The sequence below is a fragment of the Schistocerca nitens genome, chromosome 11, assembly GCF_023898315.1.
Source record: "Schistocerca nitens isolate TAMUIC-IGC-003100 chromosome 11, iqSchNite1.1, whole genome shotgun sequence".
Taxonomy (NCBI): Eukaryota; Metazoa; Arthropoda; class Insecta; order Orthoptera; family Acrididae; genus Schistocerca; species Schistocerca nitens.
Window position 1 is genome coordinate 137,589,162 of NC_064624.1, and position 22,632 is coordinate 137,611,793.

Sequence of the window (22,632 nt, forward strand, 5' to 3'; positions counted from 1 at the left end):
TGATGATCTGCTGAAACGTTTTTGTTCAGATACTTATGCAATAAGGGTCATTGCAAATTTTGGTGATAAACATCTTAGTAAATTAGCTTACTACGCCTATTTTCACTCATTGCTTTCATATGGCATCATATTTTGGGTAATTCATCACTGAGGAATAAAGTATTTATTGCACAAAAACGTGTAATCAGAATAATGGCTGGAGTCCACCCAAGATCATCCTGCAGACATTTATTTAAGGATCTAGGGATATTCGCAGTAGCTTCTCAGTATATATACTCTCTTATGAAATTTATTATTAACAACCAAACCCAATTCAAAAGTAATAGCAGTGTGCATAACTACAATACTAGGAGAAAGGATGATCTTCACTATTCAAGATTAAATCTAACTTTGGCACAGAAAGGGGTGAATTATACTGCCACTAAAGTCTTGGGTCACTTACCAAGTAGTATCAAAAGTCTGACAGATAACCAACAAGTATTTAAGAAGAAATTAAAAGAATTTCTGAATGACAACTCCTACTCCATAGAGGAATTTTTAGATACAAATTAAGAAAAAAAAAACAAACAAAAAAGTTATAAAAAATAAAAATAAAAAAAATAAAAAATCACAAAAAATAAAAAAGTTGTTATATTAACTTAAGTATGTTGTTAAATTAACTTAATTATGTCATGTATTGGAAAATCTAACTCGTTCCACATCATTACGAAATATCGTATTCATGATCCATGGAACTAGTATTAATCTAATCTAATCCAATCTAATCTCGCTCATTCGTATTTCAACAGCCTCCTTAACAACAGAATCCCAGTATATGGAGGCATGGGACAAAATTTTTGTTTCATCAAACAGTATTTTATGTTTGTCAGCGAGGCTGTGCTCCACAATTGCCGATTTCTCTAGTTCTCCATTTTTAATGTGCCATTGGAGTTCTGCACAGCGGTCGCAAATGATACGAATGGTCTGACGTATGTAGTTGCTTCCACACTCACACGGGGTACTATAAATTCCAGGGACCCTGAGGCTGAGACTGTCCTTAACAGGGCGCATTATCTCCTTTTATCCCGAACTGACGCGGCAAGAACACCCAGAATGTTTTACATACCAGTGTCGTCACGAAAGACTTCGTTCTCAACGTAAATCTGAATGGATGGGCGCGCGTTTGAACCGTCATCTTCCCAAATGCGAGTCCAGTGTGTTGATCACTGCACCACCTCGCACGGTGCTGTCGCCGGCGACTAATCGTGTAAAGCCTGATGTGAAGGTTCTGCTCATCTCACTCTCCCAGACTAGCCATCACTACACCGACGGCGTTTATTAACTTACATACTTACGCCTGTCACTAAACTATTTGACACTCGTGGTTATCCTACATCTTTTGCCCTTTGTAGTCAGACTGCCTCTCTCTTGATTTTCCACTCCTGTAGGAGGTGTGCGTGGCTCGTGTTCCCGCTATCATGTGTTTTACAGACTGTTTTTAACGTACTTCCACCTCACTACGCTAATTCAGATAACTACTGTCACTAAGTTGCTGCTTTGCCCGACCATGACCGGCGCTACCAGCGCTATCGATATGTCCCCTCTCGTAGTATCTTTGCTCGACTGCTATTACACTACTGGCCATTAAAATTGCTACACCAAGAAGAAATGCAGACGATAAACGGGTATTCATCGGACAAATATACAGGGTGATTCAAAAAGAATACCACAACTTTAAAAATGTGTATTTAATGAAAGAAACATAATATAACCTTCTGTTATACATCATTACAAAGAGTATTTAAAAAGGTTTTTTTTCACTCAAAAACAAGTTCAGAGATGTTCAATATGGCCCCCTCCAGACACTCGAGCAATATCAACCCGATACTCCAACTCGTTCCACACTCTCTGTAGCATATCAGGCGTAACAGTTTGGATAGCTGCTGTTATTTCTCGTTTCAAATCATCAATGGTGGCTGGGAGAGGTGGCCGAAACACCATATCCTTAACATACCCCCATAAGAAAAAATCGCAGGGGGTAAGATCAGGGCTTCTTGGAGGCCAGTGATGAAGTGCTCTGTCACGGGCTGCCTGGCGGCCGATCCATCGCCTCGGGTAGTTGACGTTCAGGTAGTTACGGACAGATAAGTGCCAATGTGGAGGCGCTCCATCCTGCTGAAATATGAATTGTTGTGCTTCTTGTTCGAGCTGAGGGAACAGCCAATTCCTGGGCTGCGAACAAATGCTTGCTGGATGCTTGCTACATTTTCATCACTCGTTCTCGGCCGTCCAGAACTTTTCCCTTTGCACAAACACCCATTCTCTGTAAACTGTTTATACCAACGTTTAATATACCACCTATCAGGAGGTTTAACACCATACTTGGTTCGAAATGCACGCTGAACAACTGTCGTCGATTCACTTCTGCCGTACTCAATAACACAAAAAGCTTTCTGTTGAGCGGTCGCCATCTTAGCATCAACTGACGCTGACGCCTAGTCAACAGCGCCTCAAGCGAACAAATGTACAACTAAATAAAACTTAAACTTTATAGCTCCCTTAATTCGCCGACAGATAGTGCTTAGCTCTGCCTTTTGTCGTTGCAGAGTTTTAAATTCCTAAAGTTGTGGTATTCTTTTTGAATCACCCTGTATTATACTAGAACTGATATTTGATTACATTTTCACGCAATTTGAGTGCACAGATCCTAAGAAACCAGTACCCACAACAACCACCTCTGGCCGTAATAACGGCCTTGATACGCCTGGGCATTGAGTCAAACAGAGCTCGGATGGCGTGTACAGGTACAGCTGCCCATGGAGCTTCAACACGATACCACAGTTCATCAAGAGTAGTGACTGACGTATTGTGACGAGCCAGTTGCTCGGCCACCATTGACCACACGTTTTCAGTTGGTAAGAGATCTGGAGAATGTGCTGGCCAGGGCAGCAGTCGAACATTTTCTGTATCCAGAAAGGCCCGTACAAGACCTGCAACATGCAATAGTGCATCATCCTGCTGAAATGTAGGGTTTCGCAGGGATCGAATAAAGGGTAGAGCCACGGGTCGTTAACTCAACTGAAATGTAACGTCCACTGTTCAAAGTGCCGTCAATGCGAACAACAGGTGACCGAGACGTGTAACCAATGGCACCCCATAGCATCACGCCGGGTGATACGCCAGTATGGCGATGACGAATACACGCTTCCCATGTGCGTTCACCGCGATGTCACCAAACACGGATGCGACCATCATGATGCTGTAAACAGAACCTGGATTCATCCGAAAAAATGGCGTTTTGCCATTCGTGCACCCAGGTTCGTCGTCGAGTACACCATCGCAGGCGCTCCTCTCTGTGGTGCAGCGTCAAGAGTAACTGCAGCCACAGTCTCCGAGCTGATAGTCCGTGCTGCTGCAAACGTCGTCGAACTGTTCGTGCAGATGGTTGTTGTCTTGCAAACGTCCCCATGGGTTGAGTCAGGGATCGAGACGTGGCTGCATGATCCATTACAGCCGTGCTGATAAGATGCCTGTCATCTCGAGTGCTAGTGATACGAGGCCGTTGGGATCCAGCACGGCGATCCGTATTACCTTCCTGAACCCACCGATTCAGTATTCTGCTAACAGTCATTGGATCGCGACCAACACGAGCAGCAATATCGCGGTACGATAAACCGCAATCGCGATAGGCTACAATCCGACCTTTATCAAAGTCGGGAACGTGATGGTACGCATTTCTCCTCCTTACACGAGGCATCACAACAACGTTTCACCAGGCAACGCCGGTCAACTGCTGTTTGTGTATGAGAAATCGGTTGGAAAACGTCGCTCATGTCAGCATATTGTGTGAATCCTCTGAAAAGCTAATCATTTGCACATCACAGCATCTTCTTCGTGTCGGTTAAATTTCGCCTCTGTAGCACGTCATCATCGTGGTGTAGCAATTTTAATGGCCAGTAGTGTACTTCCCAGTCGTCGTCTGTCGTAAGCGAGTTCGAGTGGCGATTCTGTGTGGCGAGTTCGGCCTGCCAGTCAGTTGGAACGTGTCAGGAGCGCAGTCTGGACTTGCCATGCGGCACTGGTGCAGTCGGGTTGGAGCAGTGAGGTCAGCGTCGACATGGCTCGCCCGACCGTTGCAGCCACGCATCTCTTGAGCTGGGCCACAGTGTTGGTGGATCCTCGGTCGGTCTTCCTACCCGACGACGCGTTTTGGCTCGCCGATCGTGCATGAGTCTGCTGTATGTGTGTGCATTGACTCCCGAATTGTCTTCGTGCGTGCTTATTTACTATGTTGTCGGCATTCTGAGAGCAGTCAGTTGCTGCGGACCAGGGATTTATCTCCGCGTGGTGCAGTCGGGTGGGTCTGTTGGCCGGTTTGGTTTAAAGGTGTTATTAAATTACAATTTTGAGTGCACCTGACCGACACCTAATTTGACCCTTTCCACAATCCTAATCACCTGTTCTGTGTAGTGGATTTAGCGGGCGTGTCACTGTAGTTGCTTCTCTTTCAGTACATTCATCTACATCTACATCTACATCCATACTCCGCAAGCCACCTGACGGTGTGTGGCGGAGGGGACCCTGAGTACCTCTATCGGTTCTCCCTTCTATTCCAGTCTCGTATTGTTCGCGGAAAGTAGGATTGTCGGTATGCTTCTGTGTGGGCTCTAATCTCTCTGATTTTATCCTCACGGTCTCTTCGCGAGATATACGTAGGAGGGAGCAATATACTGCTTGACTCTTCGGTGAAGGTATGTTCTCGAAACTTTAACAAAGGCCCGTACCGAGCTACTGAGCGTCTCTCCTGCAGAGTCTTCAACTGGAGTTTATCTATCATCTCCGTAACGCTTTCGCGATTACTAAATGATCCTGTAACGAAGCGCGCTGCTCTCCGTTGGATCTTCTCTATCTCTTCTATCAACCCTATCTGGTACGGATCCCACACTGCCGAGCAGCACTCAAGCAGTGGGCGAACAAGCGTACTGTAACCTACTTCCTTTGTTTTCGGATTGTATTTCCTTAGGATTCTTCCAATGAATCTCAGTCTGGCATCTGCTTTACCGACGATCAACTTTATATGATCATTCCATTTTAAATCGCTCCTAATGCGTACTCCCAGATAATTTATTGAATTAACTGTTTCCAGTTGCTGACCTGCTATTTTGTAGTTAAATGATAAGGGAACTATCTTTCTGTGTATTCGCAGCCCATTACACTTGTCTACATTGAGATTCAGTTGCCATTCCCTGCACCATGCGTCTATTCGCTGCAGATCCTCCTGCATTTCAGTACAATTTTCCGTTGTTACAACCTCTCGATACACCACAGCATCATCTGCAAAAAGCCTCAGTGAGCTTCCGATGTCATCCACAAGGTCATTTATGTATATTGTGAATAGCAACGGTCCTGCGACACTCCCCTGCGGCACACCTGAAATCACTCTTACTTCGGAAGACTTCTCTCTATTGAGAATGACATGCTGCGTTCTGTTATCTAGGAACTCTTCAATCCAATTACACAATTGACCTAATAGTCAATATGCTCTTACTTTGTTCATTAAACGACTGTGGGGAACTGTATCGAACGCCTAGCGGAAGTCAAGAAACACGGCATCTACCTGTGAACCCGTGTCTATGGCTCTCTGAGTCTCGTGGACGAATAGCGCGAGCTGGGTTTCACATGACCGTCTTTTTCGAAACTCATGCTGATTCCTACAGAGTAGATTTCTAGTCTCCAGAAAAGTCATTATACTCGAACATAATACGTGTTCCAAAATTCTACAACTGATCGACGTTAGAGATATAGGTCTATAGTTCTGCACATCTGTTGGACGTCCCTTCTTGAAAACGGGGATGACCTGTGCCCTTTTCCAATCCTTTGGAACGCTAAGCTCTTCTAGAGACCTACGGTACACCGCTGCAAGAAGGGGGGCAAGTTCCTTCGCGTACTCTGTGTAAAATCGAGCTTGTATCCACTCAGGTCCAGCGGCATTTCCTCTTTTGAGCGATTTTACTTGTTTCTCTATCCCTCTGTCGTCTATTTCGATATCTACCATTTTGTCATCTGTGCGACAATCTAGAGAAGGAACTACAGTGCAGTCTTCCTCTGTGAAACAGCTTTGGAAAAAGACATTTAGTATTTCGGCCTTTAGTCTCTCATCCTCTGTTTCAGTACCATTTTGGTCACGGAGTGTCTGGACATTTTGTTTTGATCCACCTACCGCTTTGACATAAGACCAACATTCGGAAGAAATGTTGTAACAAAGTACTCCGCTGTTTGCAGGGGCATCACAGAGGAGGAGTGCATCGCCACCATCAGAGAGGCCGTCTGCCAGGGCGTCAACTACATCGACACGGCCCCCTGGTACGGGCAGGGCCGCTCCGAAGACATCCTGGGTAAGGTAAGCCACCAGCCAATAGTCCAGGCCGGCCCAGCCTAGCTAAAAAGCAACAAAACATACTAACCCAACAAGCTGTTGTTTGCGTTAGGTTGTCTGTGGAAGGCAACATTAAATAGACTACCACGGTAAATCCTATATCTAAATCTAACACATAGTCCACAAACCACCTTACAGTGCAAGGTGGAGCTTACCAATTAGCACTACTAGTCTTTTCCTGCAGAGCTGACAAGTGCGAGAATTATCGCACAATCAGCTTAACAGCTCATGCATCGAAGCTGCTTACAAGAATAATATACAGAAGAATGGAAAAGAAAATTGAGAATGCGCTAGGTGACGATCAGTTTGGCTTTAGGAAAAGTAAAGGGACGAGGGAGGCAATTCTGACGTTACGGCTAGTAATGGAAGCGAGGCTAAAGAAAAATCAGGACACTTTCATAGGATTTGTCGACCTGGAAAAAGCGTTCGACAATATAAAATGGTGCAAGCTGTTCGAGATTCTGAAAAAAGTAGGGGTCAGCTATAGGGAGAGACGGGTCATATACAATATGTACAACAACCAAGAGGGAATAATAAGAGTGGACGATCAAGAACGAAGTGCTCGTATTAAGAAGGGTGTAAGACAAGGCTGTAGCCTTTCGCCCCTACTCTTCAATCTGTACATCGAGGAAGCAATGATGGAAATAAAAGAAAGGTTCAGGAGTGGAATTAAAATACAAGGTGAAAGGATATGAATGATACGATTCGCTGATGACATTGCTATCCTGAGTGAAAGTGAAGAAGAATTAAATGATCTGCTGAACGGAATGAACAGTCTAATGAGTACACAGTACGGTTTGAGAGTAAATCGGAGAAAGACGAAGGTAATGAGAAGCAGTAGAAATGAGAACAGCGAGAAACTTAACATCAGGATTGATGGTCACGAAGTCAATGAAGTTAAGGAATTCTGCTACCTAGGTAGTAAAATAAGCAATGACGGACGGAGCAAGGAGGACATCAAAAGCAGACTCGCTATGGCAAAAAAGGCATTTCTGGCCAAGAGAAGTCTACTAATATCAAATACCGGCCTTAATTTGAGGAAGAAATTTCTGAGGATGTACGTCTGGAGTACAGCATTGTATGGTAGTGAAACATGGACTGTGGGAAAACCGGAACAGAAGAGAATCTAAGCATTTGAGATGTGGTGCTATAGACGAATGTTGGAAATTAGGTGGACTGATAAGGTAAGGAATGAGGAGGTTCTACGCAGAATCGGAGAGGAAAGGAATATGTGGAAAACACTGATAAGGAGAAGGGACAGGATGATAGGACATCTGCTAAGACATGAAGGAATGACTTCCATGGTACTAGAGGCAGCTGTAGAGGGCAAAAACTGTAGAGGAAGACAGAGATTGGAATACGTCAAGCAGATAGTTGAGGACGTAGGTTGCAAGTGCTACTCTGAGATGAAGAGGTTAGCACAGGAAAGGAATTCGTGGCGGGCCGCATCAAACCAGTCAGTAGACTGAGGGGGGGAAAAAAAAAAAAAAGTCTTTTTCTGTTCCACTCGCAAATGATGCGGGGGATAGACGCCTGTCCTTACGCCTCTGTCTTTTTTGGTTTTTTGAGGTCATCAGTCTTCTGACTGGTTTGATTTGGCCCACCACGACTTCCTCTCCTGTGCCAACCTCTTCGTCTCAGAGTAGCACCGGCAACCTAGGTTCTCAATTATTTGCTGGATGTATCCCAATCTCTATCTTCCTGTACATACCAACTGAAATCGGGGCTCACCTGACGAGGCTACCATTTTCCTGTAACCTAGGGTGCAACGCTGTGGTCACGAGCCCAGGACAGGTGCAGCGGGTGATGTCGTGCTGTTAGTAAAAGCAGTCTTGTCTGTCGCCTGCTGCTGCCACAGCGAAATTTCGCCGCTCTGTGCTAACGGCTACGTTCGTTGTTCGCCTCACATACATTTCTGCTGTTATTTCATGCTGTGTTGCTTGTCTGCTAGCACTGACAACTCTACGTAAACGCCATTACTCTCAGTCGTTAAGTGAAGACCGTTAGTCTCTGCGTTGTTTGTGATGAGAGGTAATGCCTGAAATTTGTACTTATTGCCATGTACACTGTTATTAAGTGGACTACAAACAATACATATGTCAAGTCACACAAATACACTACTGGCCATTAAAACAGCTACACCACCAAGCTGACGTGCTACAGACGCGAAATTTAACCGACAGGAAGAAGATGCTGTGATACGCAACTGATTAGCTTTTCAGAGCATTCACACAAGATTGGTGCCGGTGGTGACACCTACAACGAGCTGAAATGAGGAAAGTTTCCAGCTGATTTCTCATACACAAACAGCAGCTGACCGGCGTTGCCTGGTGAAACGTTGTTGTGATGCCTCGTGTAAGGAGGAGAAATGTGTACCATCACGTTTCCGACTTTGATAAAAGTCGGATTGTAGCCTATCGCGATTGCTGTTTATCGTATCGCGACATTGCTGCTCGCGTTGGTCGAGATCCAATGGCTGTCAGCAGAATATGGAATCGGTGGGTTCAGGAGGGTAATACGGAACACCGTGCTGGATCCCAACAGCCTCGTATCACTAGCAGTCGAGATGACAGGCATCTTATCCGCACGGCTGTAACGGATCGTGCAGTCACGTCTCGATCCCTGAGTCAACAGATGGGGACGTTTGCAAGACAACAACCATCTGCACGAACAGTTCGACGACGTTTGCAGCAGCACGGACTATCAGGTCGGAGATCGTGGCTGCGGTTACCCTTGACGCTGCAGTACAGACAGGAGCGTCTGCGATGGTGTACTCGACGACGAACCTGGGTGCACGAATGGCAAAACGTCATTTTTTCGGATGAATCCAGGTTCTGTTTACAGCATCACGATGGTCGCATCCGTGTTTGGCGACATCGCGGTGAACGCACATTGGAAGCGTGTATTTGTCATCGCCACACTGGCGTATCAGCTGGCGTGATGGTATGTGGTGCCATTGGTTACACGTCTCGGTCACCCCTTGTTCACATTGACGGCCCTTTGAACAGTGGACGTTACATTTCAGATGTGTTGCTACCCGTGGCTCCACCCTTCATTCGATTCCTGCGAAACACTACATTTCAGCAGGATAATGCACGACCACATGTTGCAGGTCCTGTACGCACCTTTCTGGATACAGAAAATGTTCGATTGCTGCCGTGGCCAGCAGATTCTCCAGATCTCTCACCAATTTAAAACGTCTGCTCAATGGTGGCCGAGCTACTGGCTCGTCACAATACGCCAGTCACTACTCTTGATGAACTGCATGGGCAGCTGTACCTGAACACGCCATCCGAGTTCTGTTAGAGTCAATGCCCAGACGTATCAAGACTGTTACGGCCAGAGGTGGTTGTTCTGGGTACTGATTTCTCAGGATCTATGCACCCAAATTTCGTGAAAATGTAATCACATGTCAGTTCTAGTATGATATATATGTCGAATAAATACCCGTTTATCATCTGCATTTCTTCTTGATGTAGCAATTTTAATGGCCAGTAGTGTACGTACTACCACCATCTGCCACTCTGTTAGGTCCTTGGTCAGCCGTTAATTATGTTTACCCTGGCCCATGATTACTGTCATGTCCATGCTAGTACTTTAGTAAAGATCAATAAAACACGAAAGAGTAAACTCTTTTAGTTTTCAGTGTATGTGGCTGGACATCTCTATTGTTTCCAGCCGGCCGGTGTGGCCGTGCGGTTCTAGGCGTCTCAGTCTGGAGCCGAGTGACCGCTACGGTCGCAGGTTCGAATCCTGCCTCGGGCATGGATGTGTGTGATGTCCTTAGGTTAGTTAGGTTCAAGTAGTTCTAAGTTCTAGGGGACTGATGACCACAGATGTTAAGTCCCATAGTGCACAGAGCCATTTGAACCATTTTTATTGTTTCCAGTCTACTTAATAACATCGTAAATAACAATAAGTACAGCGTTTGTCGCATCGTGGTACGCCGTCACAACGCTATTGGAGCAACGTCGGCTTGACGCTTGCATCTCGGGATGTGCAGTAGCGCCGTGTTTCGTTTATTTCAAGCGTCGGCTTCGCTTTTCAATTTCCAGAAATGTAATTATCGTATGCGATGGAACGAATGTCATTATTTTTGTGATTTTTCATGTTATTGATGGCACGACAAATAATACAGGTACCCCTTTTCAGAAGAAAACACAAGTTTGTGTTGAAAATAATATTTGCTTGCATTTTAGAATATCATATAGTATTTACTTTCATGGACCCCTGCCTTACATTCACACCTGTGGAAGTGTTTGTCTGTATCTATAGTTGTTCCAGATGTATTTGCGCCGAAATGTTTAAGTGGGCCACCGTGTATACCGCGAGAAGAGTTTCACAGAGCACTAAAGGACCTAACTCCAAGCAAGAGGACCGAGCGAGGTGGCGCAGTGGTTAGCACACTGGACTCGCATTCGGGTGGACGACGGTTCAATCCCGTCTCCAGCCATCCTGATTTAGGTTTTCCGTGATTTCCCTAAATCGTTTCAGGCAAATGCCGGGATGGTTCCTTTGAAAGGGCACGGCCGATTTCCTTCCCAATCCTTCCCTAACCCGAGCTTGCACTCCGTCTCTAATGACCTCGTTGTCGACGGGACGTTAAACACTAACCACCACCACCACCACCATCTCCAAACAAGACCCATGGAGCACTACTGATATCCATGGGAGAGGCAGCCTTGACAAAACTATTGCAGCTAGTGTTCAAGACGTATGAGACAGGCACAATACGTTCAGACGTCAAGAAGAATGTAATAACTCCAGTTACAAAGGAAGCAGGTGCTCGCAGGAGTGAATATTACCGTGCTATCTGTTTAGTAACAAATGCTTGCAAAATAAGAGGATGAGTCAAATGAAAACCTTATATTTGTAATAACAAATCGAAATTTCGCGCTGTTGTGCTGTAAGTTGGTAAGCGTGCTACAAGCAGCATGCAGAATTGCCTGTAGGTGGCAGCATAGTGCAGATGCACACATACCATCGCAGTATCAGTATAAAGATGGACGCCCCACTTGCGACTTGCACCAGGGAAGAACAGCGTTCTGTTATTCGGTTTTAGTGAAGGTGTGAAACCTATAGAAATTCATCGACGAATGAAGGTTCAGTACGGTGGTGCATATTTGTCACAGCAGCAAGTCTACGAATGGAGTAGGAAGTTCGCAAATGGTGCGACTCCAGTGGAAGATGCTCCTCGTCCAGGTCAGGCACAACGAGTTGTGACTCCACACAACATTGCAGCAATTGAAGCCATACTGAAGGAAAACCGCCGAGTGACACTGAATGACACTGCACCATGTTTACAGATTAGTCATGGGTCAGCACACCACATTGTGCACGATGTGCTCCAGTTCCACAAAGTGTCTGCAAGATGGGTTCCACGGCAGCTGACTCCTGAAATGAGAGAACGACGTGTTGATGCTTTTGAAGAACTTCTTCGGCGCTTTGAAAGAGAAGGTGAGGGCTTCCTTGCAAGAATTGTTACTGGGGACGAAACCTGGGTTCACTTCCACCAACCGGAAACGAAGAGAGCAAGCAAGGAATGGCGCCATTCTTCATCATCAAAACCAAAGAAGTTTCGAACAGAATCATCAGCAGGGAAAGTTATGCTGACTCTCTTTTGGGACGAAAAAGGCGTCATTTTGGATCATTACGTGCCTAGAGGGACCACTGTCACCAGTGCATCATACACAGATCTCCTAAAATATCGTCTGCGGCCTGCAATCAAATCAAAGCGACGTGGACTGCTGTCTGCAGGTGTCGTTTTGCAACATGACAATGCGAGGCCCCACACTGCCCGTGCAACAGTTGCAACAATCACAGCCCTGCATTTTGAGTGTCTTCCTCATCCACCATACTCACCAGACCTTGCCCCAAGTGATTTCCATATGTTTGACCAATCAAAGACGCAATGGGAGGACAGAAGTTCCGTTCTGATGAAGAGGTACGCCACGCGGTGCATGAGTGGTTGCGCGGACTACCAAAAGAATTTTTTTCTAAAGGAAGTTATGCACTTTGTAAGCGCTGGAGGACTTGAATTGAGCGTGGGGGAGATTATGTTGAAAAGTGATACAGCTTTGTATCACTTCTGCACAATAAATAATATTTAAAAAATATTTAAGTTTTTCATTTGACTCACCATCGTACTAACACCGATTTTTGCAGAAGAATGCAGAAAGTCGTAGAAGTCGATCTCAGGGAAGATCAGTTTAGATTCTGGGAAAATGTGTAGGAATACCTGAGGCAGTACTGACCCTACAACTTAAATCAGAAGCTAGGTTAAGGAAAGCGAAACCTGCACCTATAGATATTGTAGATTTGGAGAAATTTTGGCAATGTTGACTGGAAAAGTCTGGAATTCTGAAGACAGCAGGAGCAAAATACATCGAGAGGAAGATCCAGACTACAGTTATAAGAGTCAAGGACAATGAAAAGGGAGCAGTGGTCGGGAAGGGAGTGAGGCAGGGTTGTACGCTATCCCCCATGTTATTCAATCTGTATCTTGAGCAAGCAGTAAAGGGAACAAAAGAAATATTTGGTGAAGGAATTAGAGTTCAGGAAGAAAGTTTGCCAGTGCCGTTAAAATTCCGTCAGAGTCTGCAAAGAACTTGTAAAACAATTTTGAATGGACTAGGTAGTGTCTTGAAAAGAGAAAACGAGATGAATATCGACAAACGTAAAACGAGGGTAATGGAAAGTAGTCAGCCGATACTGAGGGAAATAGACTAGGAAATGATACATTAAAAGTGGTAGATTAGTTCTGCTCCCTGGGCAGTAAAGTAACTGATGGTGGACGAAGTAGGAAGGATGTAAAACATAGACTGACAATAGCAATAAAAGCGTTTCCGAAGAAGACAAATTTGTTAACATGGAATATAAATTTAAGCGTTATGATGTCCTTTCTGAACATGTTCCTCTGCAGCGTAGCCTAGAATGGAAGAGATACATGAACAATAAAGTTTTACACAAGAAGGGAGTAGAAGCTTTTGGATGTGGTGCTACAGAAGAATGCGGAAGATGAGATAGGTAGATAGAGTAACTAATGAGGAGGCACTGTACAAAATTGAGGGAAAGGAAATTTGTAGCCTAATTTGGCTAAAACAATGGATCAATCGATAGGACACATTCTTAGATGTCAAGGGATTATAAATTTATAGTAGTCTTGGAGGGAAGTGTGGGAAATAAAATTTGTAGAGGGGGACCAAGAGATAAATACCGTAAGCAGATTCAAAAGGATGAGGTTGCAGTAGTTATTTAGAGATGAAGGCACTTGCACAGGATAAAGTGGCGCGTAGAGCAGCAGCAAAGCAAACTTCGGACTGAAAACCACAACAACAACAACAAATTTCTCTTATCGCGAAACGTTTGTTTTTTGGTATTGCCAATCTGCCCTCGTTACTTCGCACATCGTGTACTATTCTGCTCCCCAAAAAGCGAAAGACGTCTACTTGTTTTAGTGACTCATTTTCTAATGTAACGCTCTCAGCATCACTTAATTTTACTTTACTCCATTATCTTTATTTTTATTTTGTTGATGTTCATCTTATAACCCCTTTTCAACACACAAATCATTCCGACTAACTCCCCTTCCAAATCATTTACCGTCTTTTTCAGAACTTAAATGTCGTCGGTAACCTCAAGGCTTTTTTCTTCCTCCTGAATTTTTAATTCCTTCTCCAAATTTTCCTTTGGGCTCCTTCACAGCCTGCTCAACATACAGACTGAATAACACCAGGGATAGGCAACAATCTTGTCTTGCTACCTTCTTAACTACTATTTCCCTAACATGTGCTTTTACACCTATAACTGTGCATGGGGGCTTAATTATAAAAGATGAAAATAATTTTAATTTTTTGATTTAGTAGCTGTCTGTTCGATTACTAAGTCTCGTAAACGGTTGGCCCTGACTAGTATTATTACGCAATCTGACTGCATAGAACAACAAAGAATGCAATGGAAATTTTCATTAACACAATTAATTAATTAAGTCCCCAGCAACTATAAAACCTACGAAACCAAAGCACAAGTGTAACTGTTCTGTGTGTAGGAGTATGACTCAACGTACGCATCTGGCACGGTTCTTCTTCAACAACACAAGAAATTTTAAATATCATTTATACTGAATTAATTAAAGGAAATAGAATTACCATAATTACTCAAGAAAACCAGAATTACACTCTAATCCCAGAACACAAGCCAGATGATTTGTTGACTGAACCGGTAATGCTGCATTATTTAAGACATTGAGATAGTAAAAAGACAAGGAAAAGTTTTTTTCTTTTACCTTCATATATTGACCAAAATCACTCTAATCATTACAATATATCTCCACACCGACTCGCTATTACCACATCTCAACAAGAACTTTTCAGTATCACATCTCAGCAAGCACTCCCTACTAGCACATCTCAACAAACACTCTCTGCTACGAGTTCTTAACAAGCACTGACTACCACGAGCTCTCCCCAAGCACTGACTGCTACGACATCTCAATAATCACTGCCAGTGGAGGCGGCGGAACAATACTCTCTAGCTCAGTGTAGCCACCTTTCAACTGCCATTGATTATTGTAGAAGTTGTAGACAATCTTTCGTTTATATCTCTTACCTTCAGAATCTCGAACACTGTGCTCATCTTAAATTTTTAAAAACGTTCTCTAAGTTTACAAATTTTATAAAGATAGGTTTGCCCTTTTTTTAACCCATCTTCTAAGATGAGTCGTAGGGTCAGTACTGCGTTGCATGTTTCTACATTTCTCTGTAACCCAAACCAATCATCCCTGAGGTCGATTTCTGCATTTTACCTGTGAATTATTCGTATCAGTAGTTTGCAGAAGTAAGTTCCCAAACTGATGGCTCAGTAATATATAAACCTATCAGAAGGTGCCTGCTTTGGAATCTGGTTTCTTAAATTCATGTTTAAGTCGGAAGGTATTTTTCTTGTCTGATATGTTTTGCATTCATAGATATAGATGCCGTTACATGTATATAAATGTAGATGTAAATGCAAACAGAGATGTATATGTTGGTGAAGGGCCAGGTGCAGATGTAGATGTGGATGTAGACACAGACATGGGTATAGATATAGATCCAGAAGCCTCATGTTATGCCATTAAGTTTTGCATCATTTCCATGTGGTACATTCCATGTGGTATGTTTTTTATCCTTCGTTGCTGACTCCCTCACTGAGTGGCGCCTTTTCAGGCCCTGAAGGAAGTCCCCCGCCAGGCATACTACATAGGGACCAAGGTGGGCCGCTATGAGCTGGATCCTCGCCATATGTTCGACTTTTCAGCGAGTAAGACCCGGCAGAGCATCGAGAAGAGCCTCAAGCTGTTGCAGCTGGACTATGTCGACATTTTGCAGGTGAGGGACCTTTCTGTACAATTCATACATGTTATCAGATGAATGGATGGATGAATAGATAGGGTGGGTGGACGGGCAGGGGATGGGTTGGTAGATGGATCTATGTATGCATGGGATGGATGCATGGACTGATCGACGGATGGATCAGTGTGTGGTTGGGTGGGTATGTGGATTAGTGGATATTTTTGGAAATTTGTGGTAAGTTCCCATGGGACCAAACTGCTGAGCTCATCAGTCCCAAGGCTTACACACTACTTAATCTAACTTAAACTAACTTTCACTAAGGACAACACACACACCCATGCCTGAGGGAGGATTCGAACGACCGACATGGGGAGCCACGCGAACTGTGGCAAGGCGCCTCAGACAGTGAGGCTACCCCATACTGCGATTGGTGGGTGTTGTTGTTGTTGTTGTGGTCTTCAGTCCTGAGACTGGTTTGATGCAGCTCTCCATGCTACTCTATCCTGTGCAAGCTTCTTCATCTCCCAGTACCTACTGCAACCTACATCCTTCTGAATCTGCTTAGTGTATTGATCTCTTGGTCTCCCTCTACGATTTTTACCCTCCACGCTGCCCTACAATGCTACATTTGTGATCCCTTGATGCCTCAAAACATGTCCTACCAACCGATCCCTTCTTCTAGTCAAGTTGTGCCACAAACTTCTCTTCTCCCCAATCATATTCAATACCTCCTCATTAGGTATGTGATCTACCCACCTTATCTTCAGCATTCTTCTGTAGCACCACATTTCGAAAGCTTCTATTCTCTTCTTGTCCAAACTGGTTATCGTCCATGTTTCACTTCCATACATGGCTACACTCCAAACAAATACTTTCAGAAACGACTTCCTGACACTTAAATCTATACTCGATGTTAACAAATTTCTCTTCTTCAGAAACGCTTTCCTTGCCATTGCCAGTCTACATTTTATATCCTCTCTACTTCGACCATCATCAGTTATTTTACTGCCTAAATAGCAAAACTCCTTTACTACTTTGTCTCATTTCCTAATCTAATCCCCTCAGCATCACCCGATTTAATTTTACTACATTCCATTATCCTCGTTTTGCTTTTGTTGATGTTCATCTTATATCCTCCTTTCAAGACACTGTCCATTCCGTTCAACTGCTCTTCCAAGTCCTTGGCTGTCTCCGACAGAATTACAATGTCATCGGCGAACCTCAAAGTTTTTACTTTTTCTCCATGAATTTTAATACCTCCTCCGAATTTTTCTTTTGTTTCCTTTACTGCTTGCTCAATATGCAGATTGAATAACATCGGGGAGAGGCTACAACCCTGTCTCACTCCTTTCCCAACCACTGCTTCCCTTTCATGTCCCTCGACTCTTATAACTGCCATCTGGTTTCTGTACAAATTGTAAATATTGGGTGTATGGATGCATATATGGGTGGTGGATGGATGGATGGATGTGTGAATTGGTGGATAGGTGGGATGTACGGGCAGATGGCTGGCTGCATGATATCTGTCTCATTTACGCCCTTACTGTTCTTCCATCAAGCGAGTAGCATTGAATATGAAATGACTACTTGTTCAAACAACTTATGGGAATGTGGCCTGGAAGCGGTTACCAAGGCAGCCGATATTCCGACATGTGAAAAGCCACTCATTTTCAAGGAAGAAAAAGCGAGAGAGAGACAGAGAGAGAGACGTGCAAAGCAATTTAAAAACTTAATGGGAGGGCCAACAGCCAGGAAACAAGAGACCACACACGGAGAAAATACGCACAATAACATGACCAAAGACAGCCAATGGCAACCGTTATAGATAGTAAAACATCAACAGGGCAGTAAATAGCAGTAACCTGATCCTCTTTTGTCTGACCAGGTATAGAGCAAGATTCCACACAGAATTAATTAAAAAGAAAAAAGAAAACCTCTGTCTCCATTTATAAAGTCATTGGGTAATTTAATCTCAACTAAGTCCTTTATCACATAATACCAGAAAATGAAAGGCCACACTAGTTGCTGATATGAACCTTGTTAATTCCAAGACCTGTTTTGGCATGTTACAGGAAATGAAAAAAAAACGAAGCTTACATATGTACAGTATAAATACAGCGAGAATATATAACTTAGATTGAGATACTGAGAAGCAACGCCCAATGACAAAAAAATGTAAGAAAGTTGGGTAGACTTAAAAAGTTAGGTGTCATTGATAATGAAAGAAAAATGGGGGCATCATGATCATAAAAACTGTGGACAATAGAGAGAAATGAGTGTGATAACCCATATGGGTACGTCATTCCCCACTCCTTCGTCTCAGTGTCAGAGTCCACCAGTCGTAGTGGCTGCCGAGTGGTGGCGGGCCAGTCTCTCAGCAACCTCTGGGTGAGCAATCCGGCGTATTGGCCAGGGCAACCGTCGAACGCTCACTGTGTTTTAATCTACCATGAAGTTTCATACCAGTGCACACTCCGCTGCAGAGTGAAAACCTCATTCTGGAAACATCCCCCAGGCTGTGGCTAAGCCACGTCTCCGCAATAGCCTTTCTTCCAGGAGCGCTATTTCTGCAAGATTAGCAAAGAGCTTCTGTGAAGTTTGGAAGGTAGGAGACGAGGTACTGACAGAAGTAAAGCTGTGAGGACGGGGCGTGAGTCGTACTTGGATAGGTATGTTGGTAGAGCACTTGGCCGCGAAAGGCAAAGATCCTGAGATCGATTCCCGTTCTGGCACACAGTTTTAGTCTGCCAGGAAGTTTCATGTCAGTGCACACTCCGCTGCAGAGTGAAAATCGCATTCTGGCCATCAAAAATGTTGCAAATTGGCCAAAAACACTCTCAACAGGTCAGTATGTGCTTGAAGATGTTTCTCCTTTTTAGATGAGAGTATCTTCTCGCAAACAAACAAAGATTTACCAATGAGAAATCCCGTTGTTAATGTGTCGTTATATACAAAACTAGTGACCCACCATGGCTTCGTATGGGGAGAGCTATAGTAACTATCTACAACTAGATAACTTGTCTGTGGTAGCGGTGATGTGTTCAGCTACAAATAAAATTCAGAGAACGTTGTTGTGTAACTGAATATCTTCACTTTAACATAAGTAAGCACTACATGGCACGAACATTCTCAGAAGGCAAAAAACGTTCTCTGTTCAATGTTTAATCGGTGTTTTGCGTGATATCTGATGGCAGTGTTGGTATCTGAAACCTAGTGCACCACCCGTTCTGGCTGACTGCAGTGGCAGTCTGGTGCGAGCTGCTACACTTTCTATGTAAACTTTCCCCACATTTCCCTGCACACCACGTAAACATTAGCTCTACACTATGCAATTTGTTCTTGTCAGTTTAATATCCAATACGTCCAGAATCCAAGGTCATTTAGGAAGTTGGCGGTAGCGCACACCAGTCTTGCTACAGAGGTAGCTCGCGCCGGTTTGGTGCGACTGTCAGGCAGCCATACACCTATCACCACTAGATGGCAACAGTGTCATTTTCATGGCAGCTGGGTACTTGAATGGACCATACTGCAGCCAGCACGAAATGTTTATAAATGATACACATAAACCTTCCTCATGAATCAGTCTATTTGGTAGAGAAAACCACATCAAAAACCCTACAGCAGTTCCTGAGATTAACTTGTACGTACAGCCAGAAACTTAGGTGTCAAACTTTAATTTATACACTATGTGATCAAATTATAAAGGTGGCAGGGGTAAAATACAGGGAGCGAAAGGCTATTTACAATTTGTACAGAAACCAGATGGCAGTTATAAGAGTCGAGGGACATGAAAGGGAAGCAGTGGTTGGGAAGGGAGTAAGACAGGGTTGTAGCCTCTCCCCGATGTTATTCAATCTGTATATTGAGCAAGCAGTAAAGGAAAGAAAAGAAAAATTCGGAGTAGGTATTAAAATCCATGGAGAAGAAATAAAAACATTGAGGTTCGCCGATGACATTGTAATTCTGTCAGAGACAGCAAAGGACTTGGAAGAGCAGTTGAACGGAATGGATGGTGTCTTGAAGGGAGGATATAAGATGAACATCAACAAAAACAAAACGAGGATAATGGAATGTAGTCGAATTAAGTCGGGTGATGTTGAGGGTATTAGATTAGGAAATGAGACACTTAAAGTAGTAAAGGAGTTTTGCTATTTGGGGAGCAAAATAACTGATGATGGTCGAAGTACAGAGGATATAAAATGTAGACTGGCAATGGCAAGGAAAGCGTTTCTGAAGAAGAGAAATTTGTTAACATCGAGTATAGATTTAAGTGTCAGGAAGTCATTTCTGAAAGTATTTGTATGGAGTGTAGCCATGTATGGAAGTGAAACATGGACGGTAAATAGTTTGGACAAGAAGAGAATAGAAGCTTTCGAAATGTGGTGCTACAGAAGAATGCTGAAGATTAGATGGGTAGATCACATAACTAATGAGGAAGTAATGAATAGGATTGGGGAGAACAGAAGTTTGTGGCACAACTTGACCAGAAGAAGGGATCGGTTGGTAGGACATGTTCTGAGGCATCAAGGGATCACCAATTTAGTATTGGAGGGCAGCGTGGAGGTAAGAATCGTAGGGGGAGACCAAGAGATGAATACACTAAGCAGATTCAGAAGGATGTAGGTTGCAGTAGGTACTGGGAGATGAAGAAGCTTGCAGAGGATAGAGTAGCATGGAGAGCTGCATCAAACTAGTCTCAGGACTGAAGACCTCAACAACAACACCATGTGATCAAAAGTATCCAGAAACCCCCGGATACATACGTTTTTCATATTAGGTGCATTGTGTTACCCCATACTGCCAGGTACTCATATCAGCGACCTCAGTCGTCATTAGACATCGTTAGAGAGCAGAACGGGGCACTCCACGGAACGCACTGACATCAAATGTGGTCAGGTGACTGAGTGTCACTTGTGTCATACGTCTGTACTCGAATTTCCACACTCCTGAACATCCCTACGTCCACTGTTCCCGATGTGATAGTGTAGTGGAAACGTGAAGGGACACGTACAGCACGAAAGCGCACAGGCCGACCTCGTCTGTTGACTGACTGACAGGGACTGCTGACAGTTGAAGAGGGCCATAATGTGTAATAGGCAGACATCTGTCCAGACCATCACACAGGAATTCCAAACTGCATCAGGATCCACTGCAAGTACTACGACAGTTAGGCGTGAGGTGAGAAAACCTGAATTTCATGGTCGAGCAGCTGCTCATAAGCCACACATCACACCTGTAAATGTCAAACGACACCTCGCTTGGAGTAAGGAGCGTAAACACTAGACGATTGAACAGTGGAAAAATGTGACGACTCAAGGTACACCATGTGGCGATCCGATGGTAGGGTGTGGGTATGGCGAATGCCCGGTGAACGTCATCTGCGATCGTGGGTACTGTTAACAGTAAAAGTCGGAGGCAGTGGTGTCATGGTGTGGTCGTGTTTTTCATGGAGGAGGCTGGCACCCCTTGTTGTTTTGCGTGGCACTATCACAGCACAGACCTACACTGATGTTTTAAGCACCTTCTTGCTTTCCACCGTTGAAGGGCAATTCGTGGATGGCGATTGTATCTTTCTAAACAATCTAGCACCTGTCCATAATGCACGGCCTGTGGCGGAGTGGTTACACTACAATATCCCTGTGATGGGCTGGCCTGCACAGAGTCCTGACTGATTCGTATAGAACACCTTTGGGATGTTTTGGAACGCCGACTTCTTTCCAGGCCTCACTGGCCGACTTTGATACGTTTCCTCAGTGCAGCACTCCGTCAAGAATGGGCTGCCATTCCCCAAGAAACCTTCGAGTACCTGATTGAACGTATGCCTGCGAGAGTGGAAGCTGTCATCAAGCCTATGGGTGGGCAAATACCATACTTAATTCCAGTATTACCGATGGAAGGTGCCACGAACTTGTATGTCATTTTCAGCTACATAGTCAGAAGACGATATAAACAACCTTAATTCTGTGTTATACAGTTGTACTGAAATGCTAATCATTCATATACCTGAAAATACACACTGTCCAGTCACATCAATGTGACCGCTTGTCCAAAACTTGAATAACCACCCTCTGCAGTGCGAGATTAGCAGGAAGCGAGTCTGCGTGGTTCTGGAAGGTACGAACAAGCATGTGGATCCATGCCAATTTAAACTCATCCTGGTGCTCTTCAGACCTGCAGATACACTGTCAGCTGTGTGACACAATGCGTGGTCTGGTTGGTAGATGGTGTTGAGGAAAAACAAACTGCGTACATGTGCTCTAAGAATAGATGTATGCTGGTCTTGATCGATTGTGACTTCCAGAATAACACGACCGTCCAGGGAATTACATAGAAACATCCCCCTGCCTGTGGCAGAATGTTTGCTTTCATATGTCTCATGCATTATATACCAACAGCTATCCATCCAATGGAACCTAAAACATGATTCATCTGAAAAGTCCACCTGTCGTCATTCAGTGGACGTCCAGTTGAGGTATTCGTGAGCAAATTTCAGCTTTCATCGCCAGTGTATTGCAGTCAGCGTGGGTGCATGGACTAGGCACCTGCTGCGTAGGTCTTTACGCAGCAACATATGCTGAATGGTTGTTGAGGAGGTGACACTTTCGTTTGCCTCTTGGTTCATCTGGGTTGTCAGTTGCTTAACAGCTGCACACCCATTCACCTGAACACATCTCCACATTGGTCCATGTGCATCTCGTGGTCTGGTGGCTAGGGTTGCTGCCTCTGGATCACAGGGTCCCGGGTTCGATTTCCGGCTGGGTTGGGGATTATCTCTGCCCGGGGACTGGGTGTTTGTGTTCACCTCATCATTTCATCATCATCGTCATATTGACGCTCTAAGACTTGGTAACTTGAACAAATCAGCATTTGCAGCCCATATTGCTGAAG

The 22,632-nt window shown here is 44.2% G+C and overlaps 1 protein-coding gene across 1 annotated transcript in view; it reads left to right on the forward strand.

Moving 5' to 3' along the window:
* Window positions 1–22,632, forward strand: part of LOC126213241 (uncharacterized) — a 131,879-nt gene that overhangs the window by 39,050 nt on the left and 70,197 nt on the right. The window contains exons 3-4 of the mRNA XM_049940901.1: window positions 6,262–6,379; window positions 15,619–15,780. Of these exons, the coding sequence (XP_049796858.1) occupies window positions 6,262–6,379; window positions 15,619–15,780 (280 nt within the window). The remainder of the gene's footprint in view (window positions 1–6,261; window positions 6,380–15,618; window positions 15,781–22,632) is intronic.